Raw genomic sequence first — 18,550 nt, forward strand, 5'->3', positions numbered from 1 at the left:
TGTGGGGAGCTGGGTCCTCGTAGATCTTCTTCACGATTCTTTCCCCCCTGAGGAAGTGTTTCTTCTAGTGCCCGCCTCCCTTCCGGAACCTCAGAAGCTCGCTCAAGCTCTGTAGAGAGCAACCGTGCTGCAAGAATTCGTGGCGGCCAAGTTCCTCGGCTGTTGCTCGGCTCTTAACATCCACGCATAAGCAGACACTGAGGAAGGCCTTGAGCTCCTTCGAAAGCTTCTCCGGCTTCTTCAGCCTGGGAGTACCGTTTGTCGCGATCAAGTAAAGAGCCTTCAGCGGCTCCTCGTTAAGGTATGGAGGTTCTGATTCTATCATCTCAATCGCCATGATGCCGAGAGACCAGATGTCGACCTTGCTGCCGTACTCCTTTTGCTTCACCACTTCAGGTGCCATCCAGTAGGGAGTTCCGACCATTGTTGCTCGCTTAGAGCGCTGTTCCGTGAGTTTGGCACAGAAGCCGAAATCTGTAATCTTCACCGCGCCACGGGATGAGAGCAGGACATTGTCAGACTTGATATCTCGGTGTATGATGTTTTGGGCGTGCAGGTGGATGAGACCCTTGCATGTCTGTCTTTTTGTTAGCATGGACCTCAAGTCTAGCCCGGATTACCACACTTACCTCAAAGCATATTGTCGCGATCTGCTCTTCTGAAATAGAAGGGTTGTTGTCGATGACATCGGTCAGCGCGCCACCCTCCATGAACTCCATCACAACCCAAAGTTCGAAAGTCTCTTCCTGCAGAAACGCATCCAAGAAGTTTACAATGTTGTCGTGTCGACTTTCCTTCATGACAATGATTTCGTTGACAATCAACTCCTTCCTGGGCTGCGACCTGAGATCCATCTGCTTGATCGCAACTTGTGTTCTGGGGCCGTACTGTGCGATAAGATCCTTTGCTGTTTTGCTTGGAGCGCTCTCGCGGATGCGCGCAACATATACAGATCCGGAAGCACCCTGACCAATCTTCTTCTGCTTGTTATAGCTTTCGAGAGGGTTAGACAGGGTCACCACGGAACGTAAGCGGTCCATGACCTGGGCATCTGACATGGCGCTCATGCGAACTTCCTTCTGTGATTTCTCGGCGGGATCTTTCTTTGTTAGTGCCATCTCAGCTTGCTTGACCGCGTCCTTAGGCTGGCCAGTTGGCTGTTTAGTGGCAACATTGAGAGGCTTGACTTGCTGCGAGGGCTGCTTCTGGTGGTCATTACCAGAGCCCGATGGCTTGCGTGTGAGTGGCTGGTCTTTCTTCGCATCTGAGGAAGGTGACGCTTGTTTGGCTATGTGAGGAGAAGAAGTGTTAGCGGTGAGCTGCTTTGCAGGAGAAGGACCTTTCGAACCATTTTGTGACCCAGGAGGCGCTGGAGCAGCCCGTTGCGCCTGTAGGTTCCGCAGCGGCAATTGACTGCCAGACTGGCCACTCTTGCTATTTGCAGGTGCTGGTGGTGCAGGCCTTGTCGCGTTGTATCTGCTTTGCCCATTGCCTGGACTTGCGTCTCGCGATGTATCCGAGCTATAGCCACCTCCGACTTCCTGCTTCGCAAGAGGAATCTTATTTTTCGGTAGCGAATCATTGTATTCTCGATCCTCCTGCTCCCTGCGCTTTCGTTCTTGGTCTTCCTCGTTTCTTCTTCGCTCAGACTCCGCGCGTCTTCGCTGCTCTTCTTGCTTTCTTCGTCGCTCGTCGTCGGTCTGTGCGCCGCTGGGTGCGGTATCTGCTCGCTTAGGCGCTCCATATCGATCAGCTGCATCTCGTGAGTTAGGGTAACCCGCTTGAAAGTCAGTCGCGCTGCTCATACCACTCTGATAGCTGTCCTGTCTGTTCATCCCCGGTGGCTGTGGCCTTGGTGGCGCAACGCTGTTGCCAGTAGAGTATCCCAGCTGCTTCTCGCGATTGTCTCCGGCGCTTGGTGTGGGCGTAAGTGAAGCGTATCGTGTAGGATCGTCACTTCGTACTTGGAGCTTATCCGTATAGAACTGCAGCACTTCCATGACGGCCTGGGGGTTCTTCTGCATGTCATCCTTGGTCAATGCTGAGCCTTTGAGCAGCCTTTCCCACTCCACCGGCAGTCCCACGAATCCACCCGTGACCGGGTCGAAGCCAACATGAACACGATGTGAGAAGCCTGTCGGGTGTGATACGCCTCCCATTTGCGGACATCTGTCGTACACACTGTCCATCCAGTTGTATACGTCCGTGTCTGAGTCGAATTTCAGAATCCATATCTTGTTTCCCTCCTTGGTCAGCTCCACGCTGAAGGGGTAATTGTCTGAGCGAGTGACGTGCGATACGTCGCGCAGCATGATCGTGTTGGACACTTTGCCACTCTTGTCAGACTTCAGGAAATCGAGCTGTTTCTCCCGAAGCACCAGAAAACGATCGTTCCAGAACACCTTCATGAAGCCTCCGCCTTCTTCCTTGACCTTCGCCCAGCCGTCTCTGATGACTGTCATTTCGCCGTTGCTCGTTTCGGAGCGACCAAGGGATGTCTGCGAGGGCGATGCTATCGAATTGCCGGAGCCATTGTTCATATGTGTGAGGTTGGGATTCCCTGGGGTGTTGAAGACGTTCGGGGTGAGAGTGACCTTGGGACGCTCTGATGGTGGCTTCGGCGCAGGGCCAGGGTTCATGAACTGGTCGGGCCTGTATAGCCTGCAGTGGTGTCAGTACACATGTTCCATGGCGCCGACCCCTCCCTCGAGCTCGATTGAGCTTGCCGTGTGCTGCCATGGCGCGGCACGCCTCCAGCTGTGTCTTGAGCGCACGTCGCACGCACGCGCAAGCACCATCGCATAGTGTGCGCGAGAAGCGGGAGAGGTCAAGACTCACGTGTTTTGTCCGTTCGCCATTGCTGCCGTTGTTTATGCGCTCGCGGGCCTCCAAGAGCGCCGACCAGGTGGTGGTTGTGGCCTGACCGTCTCCGCTGGGTGTGCCGTTTCGCAGCGTCGTGTCGATATGGATGTTTCGCGCGTGCGTCGAGTGTGGTGGTTGTATGAGAGTCAACGCGCAGAGGTGCGGCGCGGACTGTGTGCTGGGTATGCAGTCAGGTCGCAGGCAGGGCAGGTTGGAGCCCAAGGTTTCCCTGTAACAGGGATGGCGGCGCGGTGCTGAGCCGGCGGATGATGATCGCTCTTCTTTATCGATGTGTTGACAATAGCGGGCGCCAGCAATAAGGGATACGGTTGTGAACAGCTGCTTTGAGCCGGTGGACGCAGACTGGACGCAGTGTTCACGCCGACAGCTTGTACCTAGGTAGTGCAAGATCAATGTTTCGCAGGGACCTTTCGAGTTTCACAGGCACGTCTTAGCGCCTGCCTTGTCGACTGCGTATTCCCGATGGGGCGTGACTGTTGGGATGCTTGATTCCAATCGACAGCGCCAACGTGCTCCTGCAATACATGTACACTGACCCGGTGCTGCATCTGCGTGGGGATGTCGTCCAATCCAAGACAACTTCCGCCACGGAGCGCACACACAAAGGAGATGCACCCTGACTCGCGACCCAACTTCAATTTTCCCTGATGAGAAGCTCCTCAAGCATGCCAATTGCTGAGAATGTATCGTGACTGCAGCAAGCACAGAGCATCTATCCCAGTCACCTGCGTCGACGACCACGCCACATCTGTCGGATGACTCCGCCTACAGCTAAACATACGCAGCAAGGTGCATCCTCGCAGTGTGTCAGTCCATGCAAGAGCCATGTGCACTGGTTGGCGAAGAACCCCTCAACATGCCCGCATCACTTGGCATCATGCTAGTAATTGGAGAGAGCATTTTTCCATACGCGTCCGTACCGAAGCTATGAGTTCGGGACGCCGAGTTTAACCGGCAATGGCCTTGAACTATGAAATAAGGACCACACGACAGTGGCTGATATGCTCCAACTGGCGCTATGGCACCTGGCCAGGCCCTGGCACTTCAGCACCTCAGAACGCCATGTCCTCCTCGAAGCATACCCTCATCGTTGTCCATACTTCATCCTCGCAGCACCTAAACCATCTCCTCCTCACCACTCTCCTCCTTCTCCTCGCTCTTCACCTTCTTACTCGGACTCTCCTCATCATCCTTCTCACCCTCCCCATCTTCACCCGCAGCTTTCTTCGCCTTACGCTTGCCCGTGCTACTCTTCTCCCCAACCGCCTTCTTCGCCGCTCCCTTGTTAACCGGAGTCTTCACCCCACCTTCACCACCACCAGCATCATCCTGCTTGCCGAAATTTTCCTCCGCTTCTTTGCGGATCTTCTTTGTGTAGCGCTGTCTGCAGGAAGTGTTAGTGAGGGCGTGGAGGGGGAGGTTCATGGAGGTCAGAGGAAGGACTGAAGTCTGGGCCCATGAGGGCGGCGACTTTCTTGTAGTCGATGGCGCTCGGGGCGGCGGTGTGGATGATGGTGAGGAGGAGGCGTTTGTCGAGAGCGTCGTCCCAGTTGACCATGGTTGCGGTATTGGGTGGGTGGTAGAGAAGTGTGATGGTGTGGAGTGAGCGGTAGTGCTTGGGAGTGTTGTGGTCGAAGTTTGGTAGTCGTGTGGTGTGGTTTGTAGAGCAAGAGGAGGAATTGGAGGAGAAGTAGGTTTAAGTAGGCGTCTTCATGTGAGATTGTGATTCTGAAACTGAAGTGAGCTTATGACAATAGGCAGCCACCTAGCATTGGAGCGCGTTTGCATTCACTGGTCTCTGTCTCTCTCTCTCTCTCTCTCTCTCTCTCTCTTTAAACGCTGAGTGTGTGCACTCTTCCTGCGCCTCGTGAAAGCACCATCGCACTGCTGGTCCCTGTCTTTTGATCTTAACAACGCGATGATCGTCGTGCATGATCGTGCTATGGTCGACATGCTTAAAGAGAACGGAGGGGATCAAATCGAGTAATGTTACAGGCTGGTGTCATTCGTGGTACGTAACGCTAGAATTTGCTCATTATGCATCGCATCGTTCAATCATTCTCCTCCGAGTCGTCGACCACTACCTCTGCTGGTCCATGACGAGCCACTTGCCCATCCACCTCCGCTTCCAGTCTGGTTCTGTGAAGCAGTCTGGCCAGGACCCCCAGCTCTGCCAGCAAAGGCAGTACCGTAGGTTCGTCCTTGACCGGCTCCAGCAGGTGCAGCGAATTGCTTCTGAATCCATTGCGGCACCTGGATGAGCTTCGGTCCGCCGCCAAACTGTGGCCATATGCGGTCGAAGAAGTCATAGAGATGAGCTGCCAAGATACCGGTGGCCTGAACCAAGGTGGCGTACTGGCCAGCCATGAGGTATGTGATGGCGAGCGATGCGTAGGGTAGGTACTTCGCCGGCATCTGCACGATGAAGAACTGGACAACTCTGTTCGGATCATCTTGTGCGAAGGTGTAGATGAGTGCCATGCTCAGTGGGTTGAGCAGCGTGATGCCGCCGAGGTAGAAACCTCCAGTGAGCTGTTTGGCGTCAGCAGACAGCCTAACAAGAAGCTATGCAGCAAGCAGCAATGTTCAAAACGAAGATATGTTAGGTCCAATAACCACCAGCATCCAAATGATTCAGGAAGACAGTTTTCTCAACATGGAATCCATCCCACACTCCACGAACGCTCTTTATGTTTTGCGAATGACGAACGCCGCAGATTGCAGGAGTAATCTCCCTCGATTCCAGGAACCGTGACCAGCATGTCTGACTGGCCCGGGCAGATATATCGAGGTTGAGTTGTGTTTGGGGAAGGAAAGAGAGTAGTGGTACAAGAGAAGAAAGAACGATGCGTCTTGCTTACCAAGATGACAGTCGACACGAACAGGATGTAGAAGGCGTAGGCGCCTGGTGCGCTGAACCGTGGTGAGCCAGTCTCAAGCTTGCTGCTGTAGTGGTATAGGAAGAACGGGTCCATTATCAAGGACAGTTGCGGTCCGGTGACGAAGAAGCTGGTCACGAGACGCCATATCTGTGGCAGCTGTCTGAGGGTGAGGATGTAGTCCGAGAGGAAGATGACCCACATCAGACTATAGAGTCCCAAGTGGCCAGGTACTGAAATGAGAACGGTCGCGGCTGTGATGGTTCTACTTAGCATCAGAATCTGCGCGTGAAGCCCATGGACGCGCTTGCTTACCTCGAGATCGGCGGCGCCGCCCAAAATGTTTCCTGGAAAGACATGATGAGTGTGTGATGGAGTTGTGTATCAGTTCTGGCGGTGTTGAGACGCAGCAGAAGATCTGCGCTCGTGAGGGCGAAAGAAAGTGGTTGAAGCAAACTTGTCTTCTTTCTAAATTTGAGGCGGATCGGCAGTCGGAGGCAAGCGCGACCAAGGACCCACGTGACGTGACTTCCGCCAAGCCTCCCACACGACTTTGAAAGCTTTCGAGACATCCTACTCCGAGATTTGAGAGTACAGGCACGCCGCCAACAGCACCACATCTCTTTTTCCTTTCATCTACGACCGCAATCATGGCTGTCGGAAAGAACAAGAGATTGTCCAAGGGCAAGAAGGGCCTGAAGAAGCGCACCGACCCATTCGCCAGGAAGGACTGGTTTTCCGTCAAGGCCCCATCGACCTTTGCCATTCGCGAGTACGCCTTCCCATACCACACATTACCCTGCACGAGATCGAGAGAGATATGCGATGAGGACATGCGAGGAAAGCGCGATCATGAAGGTGTACTAATTGATGTGGCAGTGTCGGCAAGACCCTCGTGAACCGCACCACTGGTCTCAAGAACGCCAACGACGCACTCAAGGGCCGCATCTTCGAGGTCTCCCTCGCCGATCTCCAGAAGGATGAGGACCACGCTTTCCGCAAGGTCAAGCTGCGCGTCGACGAGGTCCAGGGCAAGAACTGCCTGACCAACTTCCACGGTCTCGACTTCACCTCCGACAAGCTGCGCTCGCTCGTCCGCAAGTGGCAGACCCTCATCGAGGCCAACGTCGTGGTCAAGACTACCGACGACTACCTCCTCCGTCTTTTCTGCATTGCCTTCACCAAGAGGCGGCCAAACCAGATCAAGAAGACCACATACGCACGATCGTCGCAAATCCGAGCAATCCGCAAGAAGATGACCGATATCATGTCGCGTGAGGCACAGAGCTGCACCCTCAGCCAGCTTACCACCAAGCTGATCCCAGAGGTTATCGGCCGTGAGATCGAGAAGAGCACCCAGGGCATCTACCCCCTCCAGAACGTACGTGGAAACAGTATAAGAAACAGCTTGGCATGAAGGGCATACACTAACAAACACTTCAGGTCCACGTCCGCAAGGTCAAGCTCCTCAAGGCACCCAAGTTCGACCTCGGCAACCTCCTCTCGCTCCACGGCGAGTCCTCCACCGACGACTCTGGCCAGAAGGTCGAGGGTAACCGCGAGTTCAAGGAGACCGTCCTCGAGAACGTGTAAGCAGTTGGCACACTGTTACATGGGCTAGTATTGGGCGAGACGGTTGTCTTTTTGCGACGTAGAGGCGTTTTGAGAACAGGGCAATGAGGATGCATAGCGCATGATAGCAGCGCACTAGGCCATTATGCAGATTCTGTGAAACGCTTCAAAAATGCATGACGCTTCTCATGTCAGTCACAAGTTCCAAGACCAATGCCATGAAAAAGAGAAGCGAGGATGATTGCAACGAGGACTATGGACAGTAAAAAGTACGACGAGGTCATGACGGTTCAGCCTTCGATTAGATTGGGACTATCAAAGCAGCCATACCCCTTCACCACACCCATCTCCTTTACCTCCTCCGGCTTAGTCTTGAAGGTCCAGCCCGCCATACCATTCGACAAAACCTTCACACCGTCCTGTTTCCGCTCCCACAAACACGTACCCAGTATACCAAGCTCGCTAACAACAGATCCCTGATAGATCCCACCAACCATCATCAACAACCCCTCCTGCTTCGGTGGCTGGATCCTCTCCATCAAAACATACCCCCTTCCCCCCCAATCCCGCTCAGGCACCGTCTCCAGAAAATAAGGTATATCCTCACCGTAAACATTATTCCCTCCGCCCTCGAGATTCGGCTTGAGGATGTAATGCCTCGCCATCTCAAACTTCATCGCTCGCGCCCTGGCTTCGGAGATCTCCAAAGTATGCACGGGCATGAACGTCCCTCGCACTCGTGCGGCCTTCTCGGGAGACAGAAACCGTTCCACCGCACCGGGTTTTGTGAGAGCTTGCTTGCTGCACTGCCTTGAATGTCGTGAGATGTGTCAGAACATCTGGACACTTGATCGCACGAGATGACTCGAGACGTAGACGGGCTTGAAGGCCGGACGAGTCGTACTCGGTGGCTTGGTAGCCGGCGCGGTAGTATATTACGCTGACTTCGATGCGGGACCCGGGAGTGCTGGGTTGTGGGTGGAAGTGGAGGGTGCGGTCGTCGGAGAGAGTGGTGCGGTTGAGGATGTTTTGCCATTCACAGCGGTAGCATGGGGTGTCTCTGCCCCAGAGACTGTATTCGATGGGTCTTTCGTCGGTGATGTTGAAGTTGTTGGGTTGCACGATCGTGAGGATGCAGGTTTGTTTCGGGGTGGTGTTTGGGGTGGTGTATGCTTTGTGTGCTTGGTGCAAGATCTTCACCAGACTCTGGGTGTTGTCCTTGCGAACTAGATAGCCACTAGGGGAAGACGTCTGCTTCTGGTCAGATGAGATGGCGAATGAGAAAGTGCTCTACGAAGACTACCTACCTGACTGCCAGCACCCGTTCGCCGTAAATGCCGATGCATACCAGCAACACGCTCAGCATGACAAGCGCCAGCCACCGAGAATGTATTCATCTCCACCTGCTTCAACGCCCGATCCTCTTCGACAGCATGCAACATATAATCCGAGCGAAATATCCCACACACAACAGGCTGTACAACACCAGCTTTCTTGAACTCCAGCCATACACCCCAAAGAGCAGCAAAGAACACATCATGCTCCAAAAGCGGTCCCAGAGTCTCGAACAGCCAGTCTTCATCGTTTGCAACTTTCACGTATAGCTCGTTGAAGATGGATTGGAGGTCCTTGGCAGTTTGGAAGCCCTTAGACGGGAGGGGAGTGGGAATAAGGCTGACGTTTACAGGCCGGGCAGTAACTGTTGATTCGGTCTCGTAACCAACCATCTTGAGGAGGGAGCCATGTGTGATCTGATAGTCCTTGACTTCTGATGCGAGGAGGTCGATCTCGTCGTCGGTTGGAGCCATATCCTGGGTGAATCGTCTCAGAGTGGCCTGAATTCGCGGTCCCTGTCGAACTGTGGCCTCCAGTGCAGGCGTAGGGCAAGAGTGAACTGAGGTTGTCCAATGCAGGTCAAGTGTGATCCTGATGACGTCTTGGCTGTCGGTCGAACTTTGGTGAGACCTCGTGTTGTCTCGCAGATCCTGGTTGTCGTTGGATTCTGATCGTGGCTGAGGTGGGCAAGGTATATGCGACTGCCTCTCAAGGCTGAAGTTTCTAAAAGTTTGTATTACTAGGGCATGTAGCGCTATGAAGATGAACGCACATGATAGGAAGTACCCTCACAATGCCTTATCCCAAACGTCTTCCTCGCCACGTGTTGCTTGGAACTCCCTGGAGGATCTTGAGACTCTGCAATTGCTGCCACCTGCGCCAGCAGGCGCCTCCTTTCGATTTGACTTGCCATAGTCCCTCATAATGCGCATGAGTCGCACCGCATCTGGTGTATGCTGGAGCTTGCCGAATGCTTGCGAAGCCATGCACTTCACAGCCGCCTCTTTCGATTGGAAAGGCATCAGCCATACTATCGACTTCTCGCCTTGGTATGCTGTAATCTCAGAAGCTTCGTTGAAGATGTCAGTCGCTCCTGAGATGCTTAGTCGTTCTATAGCACTTGCTTCGAGGCCTGTGTTACAGGTGTTAGTCATGATTCGGAGACTGTGGCTTGGGTATTGCAGTACTCACCGCCCTCTTTAGTTGCATCTGACATGAGCTCTTCGTACACGATCATGTATTGGCCAGACTGCTCAGTGGGTGTCAAAAGCTCTTGATCTGTAAAATCAGAACCACATCTCAACCTGAAGTCCTCAAAGACGCCATGGCGAGCTTTGTGCTGTATTCGTAGATGCTCGCTGTTCATCCGCCAGCGCTGTGCCGCAGCCTCGCCTTCGCACTTCGCATACGTCAAGTGCTTTTCTTCGTTGTGCGGTGAGATGAATCCAGTCTCTGGTATGAATCCTTCTTGGTCGCTCAAGAAGGGTGCGATCTTGGTACAGTGTGCTCCCGCCACTGCATTTTTGCTAGCAGGAAAGGTCGCTTCGAAGATGACGATGAACGTTGTAAAGGGATGCTGCGAAAGGGTCTTGCTGATGTGATACTTACCTTTGCTGCGTCTATGGAGGTTCTTTTGTACTCGACATGGTGCACCATATTCCACATCCTGTTCGCGAAGGCATCTTGCCAAGCCTCCCGAGTGATGGAATTGAGCACGATGTTTCGGGGGCAGGTGGTTGATTCCATGTCGTGGCAGAGGGCAGAATCGCGCTGACTGAGGCATGACCAGCTGCCATGGCCAAGTACTGGCCAGCCAACAGATAGCTGGAGGTAAGTTGCGGTACAATCTCCAACCAGGCAGGATCCGCCAAAGAGGAGCTGAGAGAAAGCGGCGTCTTGCGCACGGCACATTGTACCACGTGGAGCTCTGGAAGGTGTCCCTCACAATTCGTAGCTATCATTCCGCGTCCTGAGTCCTGGTGTGGTGTGCGAGTGCCGGCTTTTGTGACGTACGCTCGATTATTCCTGCCTCCATGGAGAACGACACGGGGCAGCCGTGGCTCCCATGCTGCAGTATCCTTCAGGAATGCCATAGACGTCAGGGACAAATGACGGTTGATGGGAAAGAAGACGGCTGCGATGTTTTCACCACGCGCCAGTATCGCAGTCCCAGTTGATGTCGGTGCCGTTGGCCGTTTGTATGTACTATCGGATACTGTATATCAACATTGTCTGACAAGCTCCGATGCCATTCGCAGTTCTGCGATGGAAACGCATGGCGATGTCGATGTCGTGAGACGTGAAGTCACCGAATGAAGCTTCGACGTTTCTCAAGATCAGCTCCAGCTTCAGCTTCACACCCTCAAGATTTTCTCTCACCAAGTCACTGAACAGCAAGAGTACCACACATCCTGACATCAATCTTGAAGAACTGAGCTCCATCGTCGATAACCTTACACGAAAGCATCATCATCATCATCGACATGGCCCCAAAAGAACTCAACTTCATCACAGGCAACGCCAACAAACTGGCCGAAGTACAAGCCATCCTCTCAGCCACACCAGTCAAGCTACAAAGTCAAAACATCGATCTTCCAGAACTACAAGGCACAATCGAGGAGATTTCCACAGACAAGGCGAAGAGAGCGGCCGAAGCAGTAGGTGGCTTGCCACTGTTCTTTGGGGACGTCACTGACATATACACAGATCAACGGACCGGTACTAGTAGAAGACACATGTCTCTGCTTCGACGCTTTCAATGAATTGCCTGGACCTTATGTGTACACTACATCTACATTGCCCTTCGACTTGGCCGATTGACTGACATGTTGCCTTGCAGGAAGTGGTTCCTGAAGGCTTTGGGAGTGCAGCAGTTCCACAAGCTACTCGATGGCTTCGAGGACAAGTCGGCGCAGGCTGTGTGTACTTTTGCGTACTGTGAAGGACCGGGACATGAGCCAATTGTGTTCCAGGGTCGGACGAACGTAGGTCGCCGCACGGGAGTTGATGGTTGTACGTAGCGCTGACATGATTCACAGGGCAAGATCGTGCCGTGTCGAGGGCCGACTGACTTTGGTGAGTTCTTAATTTTGCTGAAGCCAGTTTTTGAGATCATGTTGCTGACTGTGGTCCAGGCTGGGATGCTTGCTTCGAGTATGAAGGCCAGACGTATGCGGAGATGCCGAAAATCGAGAAGAACAAGATTTCGCATCGTGGGAAGGCGTTGGAGAAATTGACCGAGTGGTTGAAGCAGGAGGTGTAGATCCGAGGTGTCGACAACGTCCCGGAGCGTTTTTCGAGAATGGTGTCACGAGCGCCGTACCGCCATGTGCAGAGAGCTTGAATGCCACGACCTCCAGCCCGGACGTAACCATGCAGCGTATATCGATCCTCATGATGCATCTGTCCCTTCAACCATGCAAAAACATCGGATCATCCTCATCCTTCTTGCCCTCGCTTTCTGCCTTCACCTCCCCCTCCTTCCCATGATCCTTCCTCCACTGCTCAATCCACTTCTCCACCCTCTCGACGTTGCTCTCCACCTCATCAGCATCCTCGCTCTTCAGCTCCACCACCATCTCCGGCGCATACGCCTCCCTCGCCTCCTCTAGCAAAACCTGCATGATCTCACAATCCAAGTTCTCCTGCAGCTTCCTCTCCCCGTACCCTCTCGCCTTCATACGGTCATACAGCTTCATCGTGTCCTCGCATCGCACCACGCAGACCAAATCGATTAGACTGACTGGGAAGAGATCGCAAGCGTGCCAATCGATTATCTGCCCACCTTCCTCGAGGTCGTCCTCGATGCAGTCTAAAAGGCGATCTTCGTCGACGATCTTGACTTGAGGGTCTTCAGCATCGTTGGAGGTCTCGCCAATGTTGTGTTTCTTGACTACGTCGTTGATGGAGAGGTGGTGGAGGCCGGTTTTGCGGGCAAGTTCTTCGCAGTGAGTGGTCTTGCCGACGGCGGGGCTGCCGGTGATGATGATGTTGGGGCTGGTGCGCAGCATTTTGGACAATGTCGCGAGGCGTCTGAGGTGTGTTGGACGGTGCAGGAGAGGAGTGACAAGTCTTGTGCAGGTTCTGGGAAACATGGAGGATGACGTTGGAAGCTTGGACTTGGACTCGAGAGCTCGAGCGGGAAGCTGCTTCGACTTCTTCGGCCCTACAGAACTTTGCCACATGAAACTGTCTCCTGACCAATCGAGTGTTTCTGTGATATAAGTCCACACAAGATGCTTGCCAGACGGGCGCTGCTCCGGCTACAGCAGCCGCTCAGGCAGTGTGCCACCCGGAGACCGTTCTCCACGACTGAGCTCAGCAATGGCATCAAGATGGCCTACGAGCTGTGGGAGCCGGAAAAGGGACAGGAACCTCAAGGCGCGCCAATAGTCTTCCTGCATGGTCTTTTTGGATCCAAGAGGAATCATCGCGCCATCAGTAAGTATGGATGATCACGTCCTTGAATGCACCAACCCGTTCGCTAATTGTTCAATAGAGCTCTCGTCCGCGACCTGAAACGACCCATCTACGCCGTTGACACACGGAACCATGGCGACTCATCTCACGATCCTAGACACGACTACGAGGCATTGGCCGAAGATCTCGAGCTCTTCATTGATAGCAACAAGATCGAAGATAGCACCCTCATCGGACACTCCATGGGCGCAAAAGCAGTCATGACGGTTGCGCTGCGAAAGCGTGTACCAATCGGGAATCTGATACCAGTGGACAACGCGCCTGTGGATGCTGCCTTGAAATCGGACTTTGGAAAGTACTGCATAGGCATGCGCAAGATCGAAGAGGCCGGCGTCAAGTCGCTGAAGGACGCCGACACGATCCTCGCCGATTACGAAGAGAGTCTACCCATCAGGCAGTTCCTGCTCACAAACCTGATGCGAGCGGAAGATGGGACGCAGAAGTTCAAGGTGCCGCTGAAGTACTTGACTGACTCGTTGAACAAGCTCGGCGACTTCCCATTCAAAGATCCGCACCAGGCAAGATGGGAAGGTCCGACTCTTTTCACCAGAGGCACAAAGAGCCACTATATCTCCGACGAGATGCTGCCTGTGTGTGGACGGTTCTTTCCCAACTTCGAACTGGCCGATGTCGACTCTGGGCACTGGGTCATTAGTGAGAAGCCGGATGACTTTAGGCAAGGTGAGCGATCATATCTATCGACATGTCTAATCTGTTCGCTTACATGAGTTGCAGCTGTGGTCGACTTTCTGTCGAAGAAGGACTGATGTAAAACAAGACCTGACCCTCACAACGCAGTTGCATCAGTCCAGACGGCCGATAAAGCCGCTTCGTTGAGACATCACAGAAGCATGACACAGCTGCATGTATTCCGGAGTATACGAAGCGCATGTTGGAAGCTGCACTTCCTGTCATCCACATGCATTATCGTCCTGGAAGCAGGCCACCGATTCATTGGTCCTCAATTATCGACTGGAACCCGCTGCGACGTCTCTTTGCCAATATCAACAGCTGCAAAGACGAGTGAGCAGCAAGCCACATGCATGGCTGGCTTGCTGCTCCATTGTACAGTCATACTGCTGCTCTTTGGCCGACGAAACCGCCTGAACCGCGGAAAAGGAAAATCCGAGCGACCTTGGCGCTCGCTATCTGCATGCTTTATTGGAGCTAGCGGGCTTCACTCCAGGTCCGGCAGTGATAACCGTGGAGCTTGCACAACAAGCTCTCACAAGCAGCGCTATGCGCACGAGTAAAGCATTGTCAATGGCTGGATGCCATGCCTCAAGCTGCGTGGCTGGTAGCGTTGCATTGGAGGTGGGCAGGAGCAGGAACCACATGCTGTCCCACCCGCGTTACCTATCTGTGGAGACTGCAGCAGCAGCAGCAGCGCATAGTAAGCCAAGTTGCAGTGTAGACCACAAGCGAGGTAGGAAACGATTTTCAGTCACATATACTACTGCTCAAAGCACTGTTGTTCCTTTCCTGGCATTCTGGGTTGTGTCCTCAGCACCTCCATCGTCATGTTGACCTCTGCAGCAATCGCCCTCACTGCCGTTGCGCCTCTGGTAGCCGGCCAGAACACTGAGACGGTCCTTGGTGTATATATGGTATGGCATGCTCTCTGCATTCGGCAGCAAGACTACAAGTAACGTCTTGCCCAGTTCCACCGTCATGGCGACAGGACAGCAAAGTCTACGCCGCCGGCCAACTTGACCGATCTAGGATACAGCCAAGTCTACACATCAGGACAGTACTACCGAAACCGCTACATTGCTTCCAACGCAAGCCTACAGATCAATGGCATCAACTCCGATATCGTCAAGCAGAGTCAGATTGCTGTCAGCGCACCGGATGATACAGTCTTGCAGAACTCCGCAATGGGCTTCTTGCAAGGGTTGTACCCTCCAGTTGGCGAGAGTCTGGGCACTGCAACCCTCCGCGACGGCACCAACGTGACTGCGCCAATGAACGGCTACCAGCTCATCCCGGTCGACCAAGTCAGCCATGGCACCGGCAGCGAAGACAGCGGCTGGCTTCAAAGCACGTCCAACTGTGCCAAAGCCTCAATTAGCTCGAACGAGTACTTCTCCAGCGCAGAGTACCTCAACGACCTCGATCACACTCGCGACTTCTACCAAAGTCTCCTCCCCGTGGTCAACGCGACCTTCGACGAGAGCGAAGACACTTTCAAGAATGCATACACCAGTGAGGCTCCATCCCCCAACCCTCCAGCAAACGTTCTAACAACATATCCCCACAGTCTACGACCTCATCAACGTAGCCACGATCCACAACCGCACGATCCCTTCCTCCGATCTCCTCACGCCGGATACGCTACGCCAACTCCGCACCCTCGCCGATACCCACGAATGGAACCTCGCATTCAATGCTTCGGACAACATGCGCGCCATCGCCGGCAAAACCCTCGCAGCCCAAGTAGTCCAATTCCTCAACGGCACAATCACCGGTCAAGGAAAACAAAAGATCGGAGTCCAATTCGGCGCATACGCGACGTGCGCTTCGTTCTTCGGGCTTGTGGACTTGCCGGCTGCGGATAAGGACTTCTATGGCGTGGCGGACTATGCTAGTGCCATGACGTTTGAGCTGTTCACGAATTCTTCAACCGCTGTTAGCGCGACGAGTTACCCGACTGCGGAGGAGATGTACGTCCGCTTCCTCTTCCACAATGGCACGACGAATAGCTCCTCTGAGCCTACGGCGTATCCGCTCTTCGGCACACAGCAGGAGACCATCAGCTGGAAGGATTTTGCGAACGAGATGGGCAAGTTTGCGATTGGGGATACGAAGGATTGGTGCAATGCTTGTGGGAACTTTACGGGTACTTGTGCGGCTTATGCCCCTGATAGTGCTTCCACAAGCCAGACTGGTGAAGGTGGAAGCGGAAGTGGTAATGGCTTGAGCCCGGTTGTCAATGGTGTTATTGGAGCTATGGTTACGTTGGCGGTTGTGCTGGGACTGGAGGCGTTGGTGCTCGCGCTTGGTGGGCTCAGGGTGGTGAGGAAGACGAGGGCGCGGAGTCCTGTGGGGAGTATGGTGGAGAGTGGTGCTGGGAAGGCTTGAAAGGAGGGATGAGAATGAAGGTTAAAGGCGCCAAGACTTATGTGTACGGATGGGACCATCTGTGTTCGTGCTTGAACAAGTGAAGTGCGGATTACGTAGGCACAAAGCTCTTGCGGTCATGAGATGTAGTATCATAGGCGAAGCTCAACATTCAGCGCACCATGTACCAGGTACAAGACAGCTCCCAAAAGATGGCTTGAGATGAGCCCGAGGACACAGCTCAAAAATCAATAGGGTTCAGAAACATACTAGCTGGCGTTCGTACTACTTCTGGCGGCTATTGCTGCAGCACGATGCTCTACTCAAAGCCGGTCCTCTGTATCTCCGCCCTCGTAAGGAGTGATCGAGGGTGTCTACCAGATCCCGGCATGCCTCCATGAAGCTATACGCATGCCCGCTGAATCCCTACTTCTTCACTGCCTCACAGTCTACAGCAAGAAGTCCACCAAGTAGCTGGCTGGCAGTCAGCGAGATAGCTCTACTTCATAATGTCAGTAACTCATGCTACTCACAGCCGTTGTCGTTGTGCAGCACCTGGCCTTGGACCCGATCAAGCCGGGCGACTTGTCGCAAGCGGTAGCGAAAGCGTCTGCGTTAGTTTGTAGGGGGTTCACTGGAACCATCAGTACCATCCTCGAGCCAGATGTCTCCCTGACTTACGCTGTTTACACAAAGTTCCCACTGCACCGAGCACAATTGGACAGCAAAACTGCGTGCGACCGGTTGGGCAAACCGGTGTCTGGGGAACCGGAGGCTCGACAGGAGGGTCTGGGTCCGGAGCACCAGGCAAGACGAAGGCCGTGTTGTAGCACGTGTACTGGGATGATCTATCAGTGCTCAGATGCTGGAATATGCCAGTCGAAAACTTACTCCGTCACTATCATTCTCGTCACAACAGTTCCCAGCGGTATAATTTGCAGCCTCCTCGTTGCTCGGGTCGTACTTGCAATCGGCCTGCCATTTGTTGAGGTCATAGACGTTGGACACTACATGCACATAGGTCAATACAAAACGTTTTGAAAGAGTTTTCAGCACTTACGCGGATAGCATCGGCTCTCGGTATCATCGTTGAGCGACGCATTGGGATCGCAGCAAGTTGGTTCACCTGCAACGCAGAGTGGAGGGACAGCTGGATCGGGGTTGACGCAGTTTCGCAGTTCGGACTGGTACGAGAGAGTGTGTCAGTCTGCTGTCCGGGAGAATATATGTTTTTCTAGGACATACAAAGGTTTCGCTGAAGCCGCAACAGTACGTCGTCTTTCCAGCTTCACATCTGTTCCTGAAATCTGTGAAATTGGCTACAGCTGGGTTGTCGACTGCGGAAAGACATCAGTCCACCTCCAATGCCAAAACAGTCGCTGTCATTGAGTTACTCACCCGATGTGCACGTGGAGCTGCTGGGAGTCTCGCCAGAAGTGCAACACTTTGCGAGCAGCGTGGGATCAGTGCATAGCTGTGGAGGCTTCGGGTTGTGAGGCGCAGCGCAATAAACTGTCTCGTTCACGCCCTGCAGCCGATCAGTTCAGGATGCTGGAACCATGTAAATGATGAGAAACTCACAGGTTCTCCCAGTGATCTACAGCAGTCAGCGGAGCGACGGTCGTCCTGGTAAGCTCCGCAATCATCTTGGAACAACGTGAGATTGCTGTCCAGCTGTCCAACTGCATGACGTTAGCCCTCGTGGTCAATGCTCCAACACATGTTCACCTACAGTAGGCGCAATTTCCGTTTGGATCGCCTGGCGAGCAGCAGTATGGTCGCTCATCTGCAGCGCGGTTGCAGACTCGTGCGATTGGAGGGCCTGCGCAATTGGACGGCTGTTGTATTGTCAGCCTTTTCCTGGCGCTCACAATTATTCGGACGCACTTGACCAGCACCGTTGGTTCTGGAGCAGCATTTGGGGACCAGCCTTTGGTCGCGTGGCAGCGTTGTGTCTAGTTGCTGACATTGGAATCCGAAGGATGTCGTAGATGGTGTATTCGTCACTCCATCCCGTCAGCGTGGAGGCATATATCATACATTGGAGCGCTGCCTTACAGGTCTCACATCGCGACTCAGTGTCATTGATGCTTGTGGAATTTTTGCAGCAATATGGCGTACTGTCCTTGTGACAGGCACGGCTTTCATCGGATTGGCAAGCCGCAAGAGCAACGAGCATAAAGAGAATGAGCTTCATGGTGATGTTGAGACTTGATGAAGAGAATGGTTCCTGTCGATGGAGGAGTTGTAGAGGTATCTAGTCGGAAGGATCAGCACACCTTTTATGCCCCGTCTTCAATCTTGAGCATCGATCGGGATCTCACACTCGTGTTATGAACATG

General features: G+C 53.6%; 11 protein-coding genes across 11 annotated transcripts; 5 read left to right on the top strand and 6 right to left on the bottom strand.

The window, feature by feature from the left end:
- Positions 1–64: 64 nt before the first annotated feature.
- On the bottom strand, positions 65–2,858 carry CLAFUR5_07645 (Serine/threonine-protein kinase CLA4; the record flags this gene model as incomplete). The annotated part of the gene is made up of 3 exons (XM_047906793.1): positions 65–577; positions 630–2,661; positions 2,839–2,858. 3 exons carry the CDS (start codon positions 2,856–2,858, stop codon positions 65–67), a joined length of 2,565 nt encoding a protein of 854 aa, XP_047763778.1.
- Positions 2,859–3,999: 1,141 nt separating this feature from the next.
- CLAFUR5_07646 (uncharacterized protein) lies at positions 4,000–4,441 on the bottom strand (the record flags this gene model as incomplete). The annotated part of the gene is made up of 2 exons (XM_047906794.1): positions 4,000–4,263; positions 4,355–4,441. The coding sequence occupies 2 exons, from the start codon at positions 4,439–4,441 to the stop codon at positions 4,000–4,002; spliced, it is 351 nt and encodes a 116-aa protein (XP_047763781.1).
- A 497-nt stretch (positions 4,442–4,938) lies between these two features.
- CLAFUR5_07647 (Derlin-1) lies at positions 4,939–6,382 on the bottom strand (the record flags this gene model as incomplete). Its single annotated transcript, XM_047906795.1, has 3 exons — positions 4,939–5,415; positions 5,745–6,027; positions 6,078–6,382. 3 exons carry the CDS (start codon positions 6,380–6,382, stop codon positions 4,939–4,941), a joined length of 1,065 nt encoding a protein of 354 aa, XP_047763780.1.
- A 30-nt stretch (positions 6,383–6,412) lies between these two features.
- CLAFUR5_07648 (40S ribosomal protein S1) lies at positions 6,413–7,355 on the top strand (the record flags this gene model as incomplete). Its single annotated transcript, XM_047906796.1, has 3 exons — positions 6,413–6,534; positions 6,642–7,143; positions 7,206–7,355. 3 exons carry the CDS (start codon positions 6,413–6,415, stop codon positions 7,353–7,355), a joined length of 774 nt encoding a protein of 257 aa, XP_047763783.1.
- Positions 7,356–8,000: 645 nt separating this feature from the next.
- CLAFUR5_07649 (Glutathione synthetase) lies at positions 8,001–10,452 on the bottom strand (the record flags this gene model as incomplete). Its single annotated transcript, XM_047906797.1, has 4 exons — positions 8,001–8,585; positions 8,642–9,392; positions 9,462–9,801; positions 9,861–10,452. 4 exons carry the CDS (start codon positions 10,450–10,452, stop codon positions 8,001–8,003), a joined length of 2,268 nt encoding a protein of 755 aa, XP_047763782.1.
- Positions 10,453–11,152: 700 nt separating this feature from the next.
- On the top strand, positions 11,153–11,489 carry CLAFUR5_07650 (Inosine triphosphate pyrophosphatase; the record flags this gene model as incomplete). The annotated part of the gene is made up of 2 exons (XM_047906798.1): positions 11,153–11,326; positions 11,376–11,489. The coding sequence occupies 2 exons, from the start codon at positions 11,153–11,155 to the stop codon at positions 11,487–11,489; spliced, it is 288 nt and encodes a 95-aa protein (XP_047763246.1).
- Positions 11,490–11,494: 5 nt separating this feature from the next.
- CLAFUR5_07651 (Inosine triphosphate pyrophosphatase) lies at positions 11,495–11,931 on the top strand (the record flags this gene model as incomplete). Its single annotated transcript, XM_047906799.1, has 2 exons — positions 11,495–11,681; positions 11,804–11,931. 2 exons carry the CDS (start codon positions 11,495–11,497, stop codon positions 11,929–11,931), a joined length of 315 nt encoding a protein of 104 aa, XP_047763247.1.
- Positions 11,932–12,079: 148 nt separating this feature from the next.
- Positions 12,080–12,763, bottom strand: CLAFUR5_07652 (Adenylate kinase isoenzyme 6 HBR1; the record flags this gene model as incomplete). The annotated part of the gene is made up of 1 exon (XM_047906800.1): positions 12,080–12,763. The coding sequence occupies one exon, from the start codon at positions 12,761–12,763 to the stop codon at positions 12,080–12,082; it is 684 nt and encodes a 227-aa protein (XP_047763244.1).
- Positions 12,764–12,904: 141 nt separating this feature from the next.
- CLAFUR5_07653 (Abhydrolase domain-containing protein) lies at positions 12,905–13,915 on the top strand (the record flags this gene model as incomplete). Its single annotated transcript, XM_047906801.1, has 3 exons — positions 12,905–13,113; positions 13,168–13,829; positions 13,884–13,915. The coding sequence occupies 3 exons, from the start codon at positions 12,905–12,907 to the stop codon at positions 13,913–13,915; spliced, it is 903 nt and encodes a 300-aa protein (XP_047763245.1).
- Positions 13,916–14,668: 753 nt separating this feature from the next.
- CLAFUR5_07654 (Prostatic acid phosphatase) lies at positions 14,669–16,229 on the top strand (the record flags this gene model as incomplete). The annotated part of the gene is made up of 3 exons (XM_047906802.1): positions 14,669–14,755; positions 14,810–15,353; positions 15,409–16,229. 3 exons carry the CDS (start codon positions 14,669–14,671, stop codon positions 16,227–16,229), a joined length of 1,452 nt encoding a protein of 483 aa, XP_047763250.1.
- A 405-nt stretch (positions 16,230–16,634) lies between these two features.
- On the bottom strand, positions 16,635–17,994 carry CLAFUR5_07655 (uncharacterized protein; the record flags this gene model as incomplete). Its single annotated transcript, XM_047906803.1, has 9 exons — positions 16,635–16,682; positions 16,742–16,842; positions 16,890–17,046; positions 17,100–17,215; positions 17,269–17,392; positions 17,454–17,545; positions 17,607–17,736; positions 17,790–17,882; positions 17,941–17,994. 9 exons carry the CDS (start codon positions 17,992–17,994, stop codon positions 16,635–16,637), a joined length of 915 nt encoding a protein of 304 aa, XP_047763251.1.
- Positions 17,995–18,550: the final 556 nt, after the last annotated feature.

Source organism: Fulvia fulva, chromosome 6 (genome assembly GCF_020509005.1).
Source record: "Fulvia fulva chromosome 6, complete sequence".
NCBI lineage: Eukaryota > Fungi > Ascomycota > Dothideomycetes > Mycosphaerellales > Mycosphaerellaceae > Fulvia > Fulvia fulva.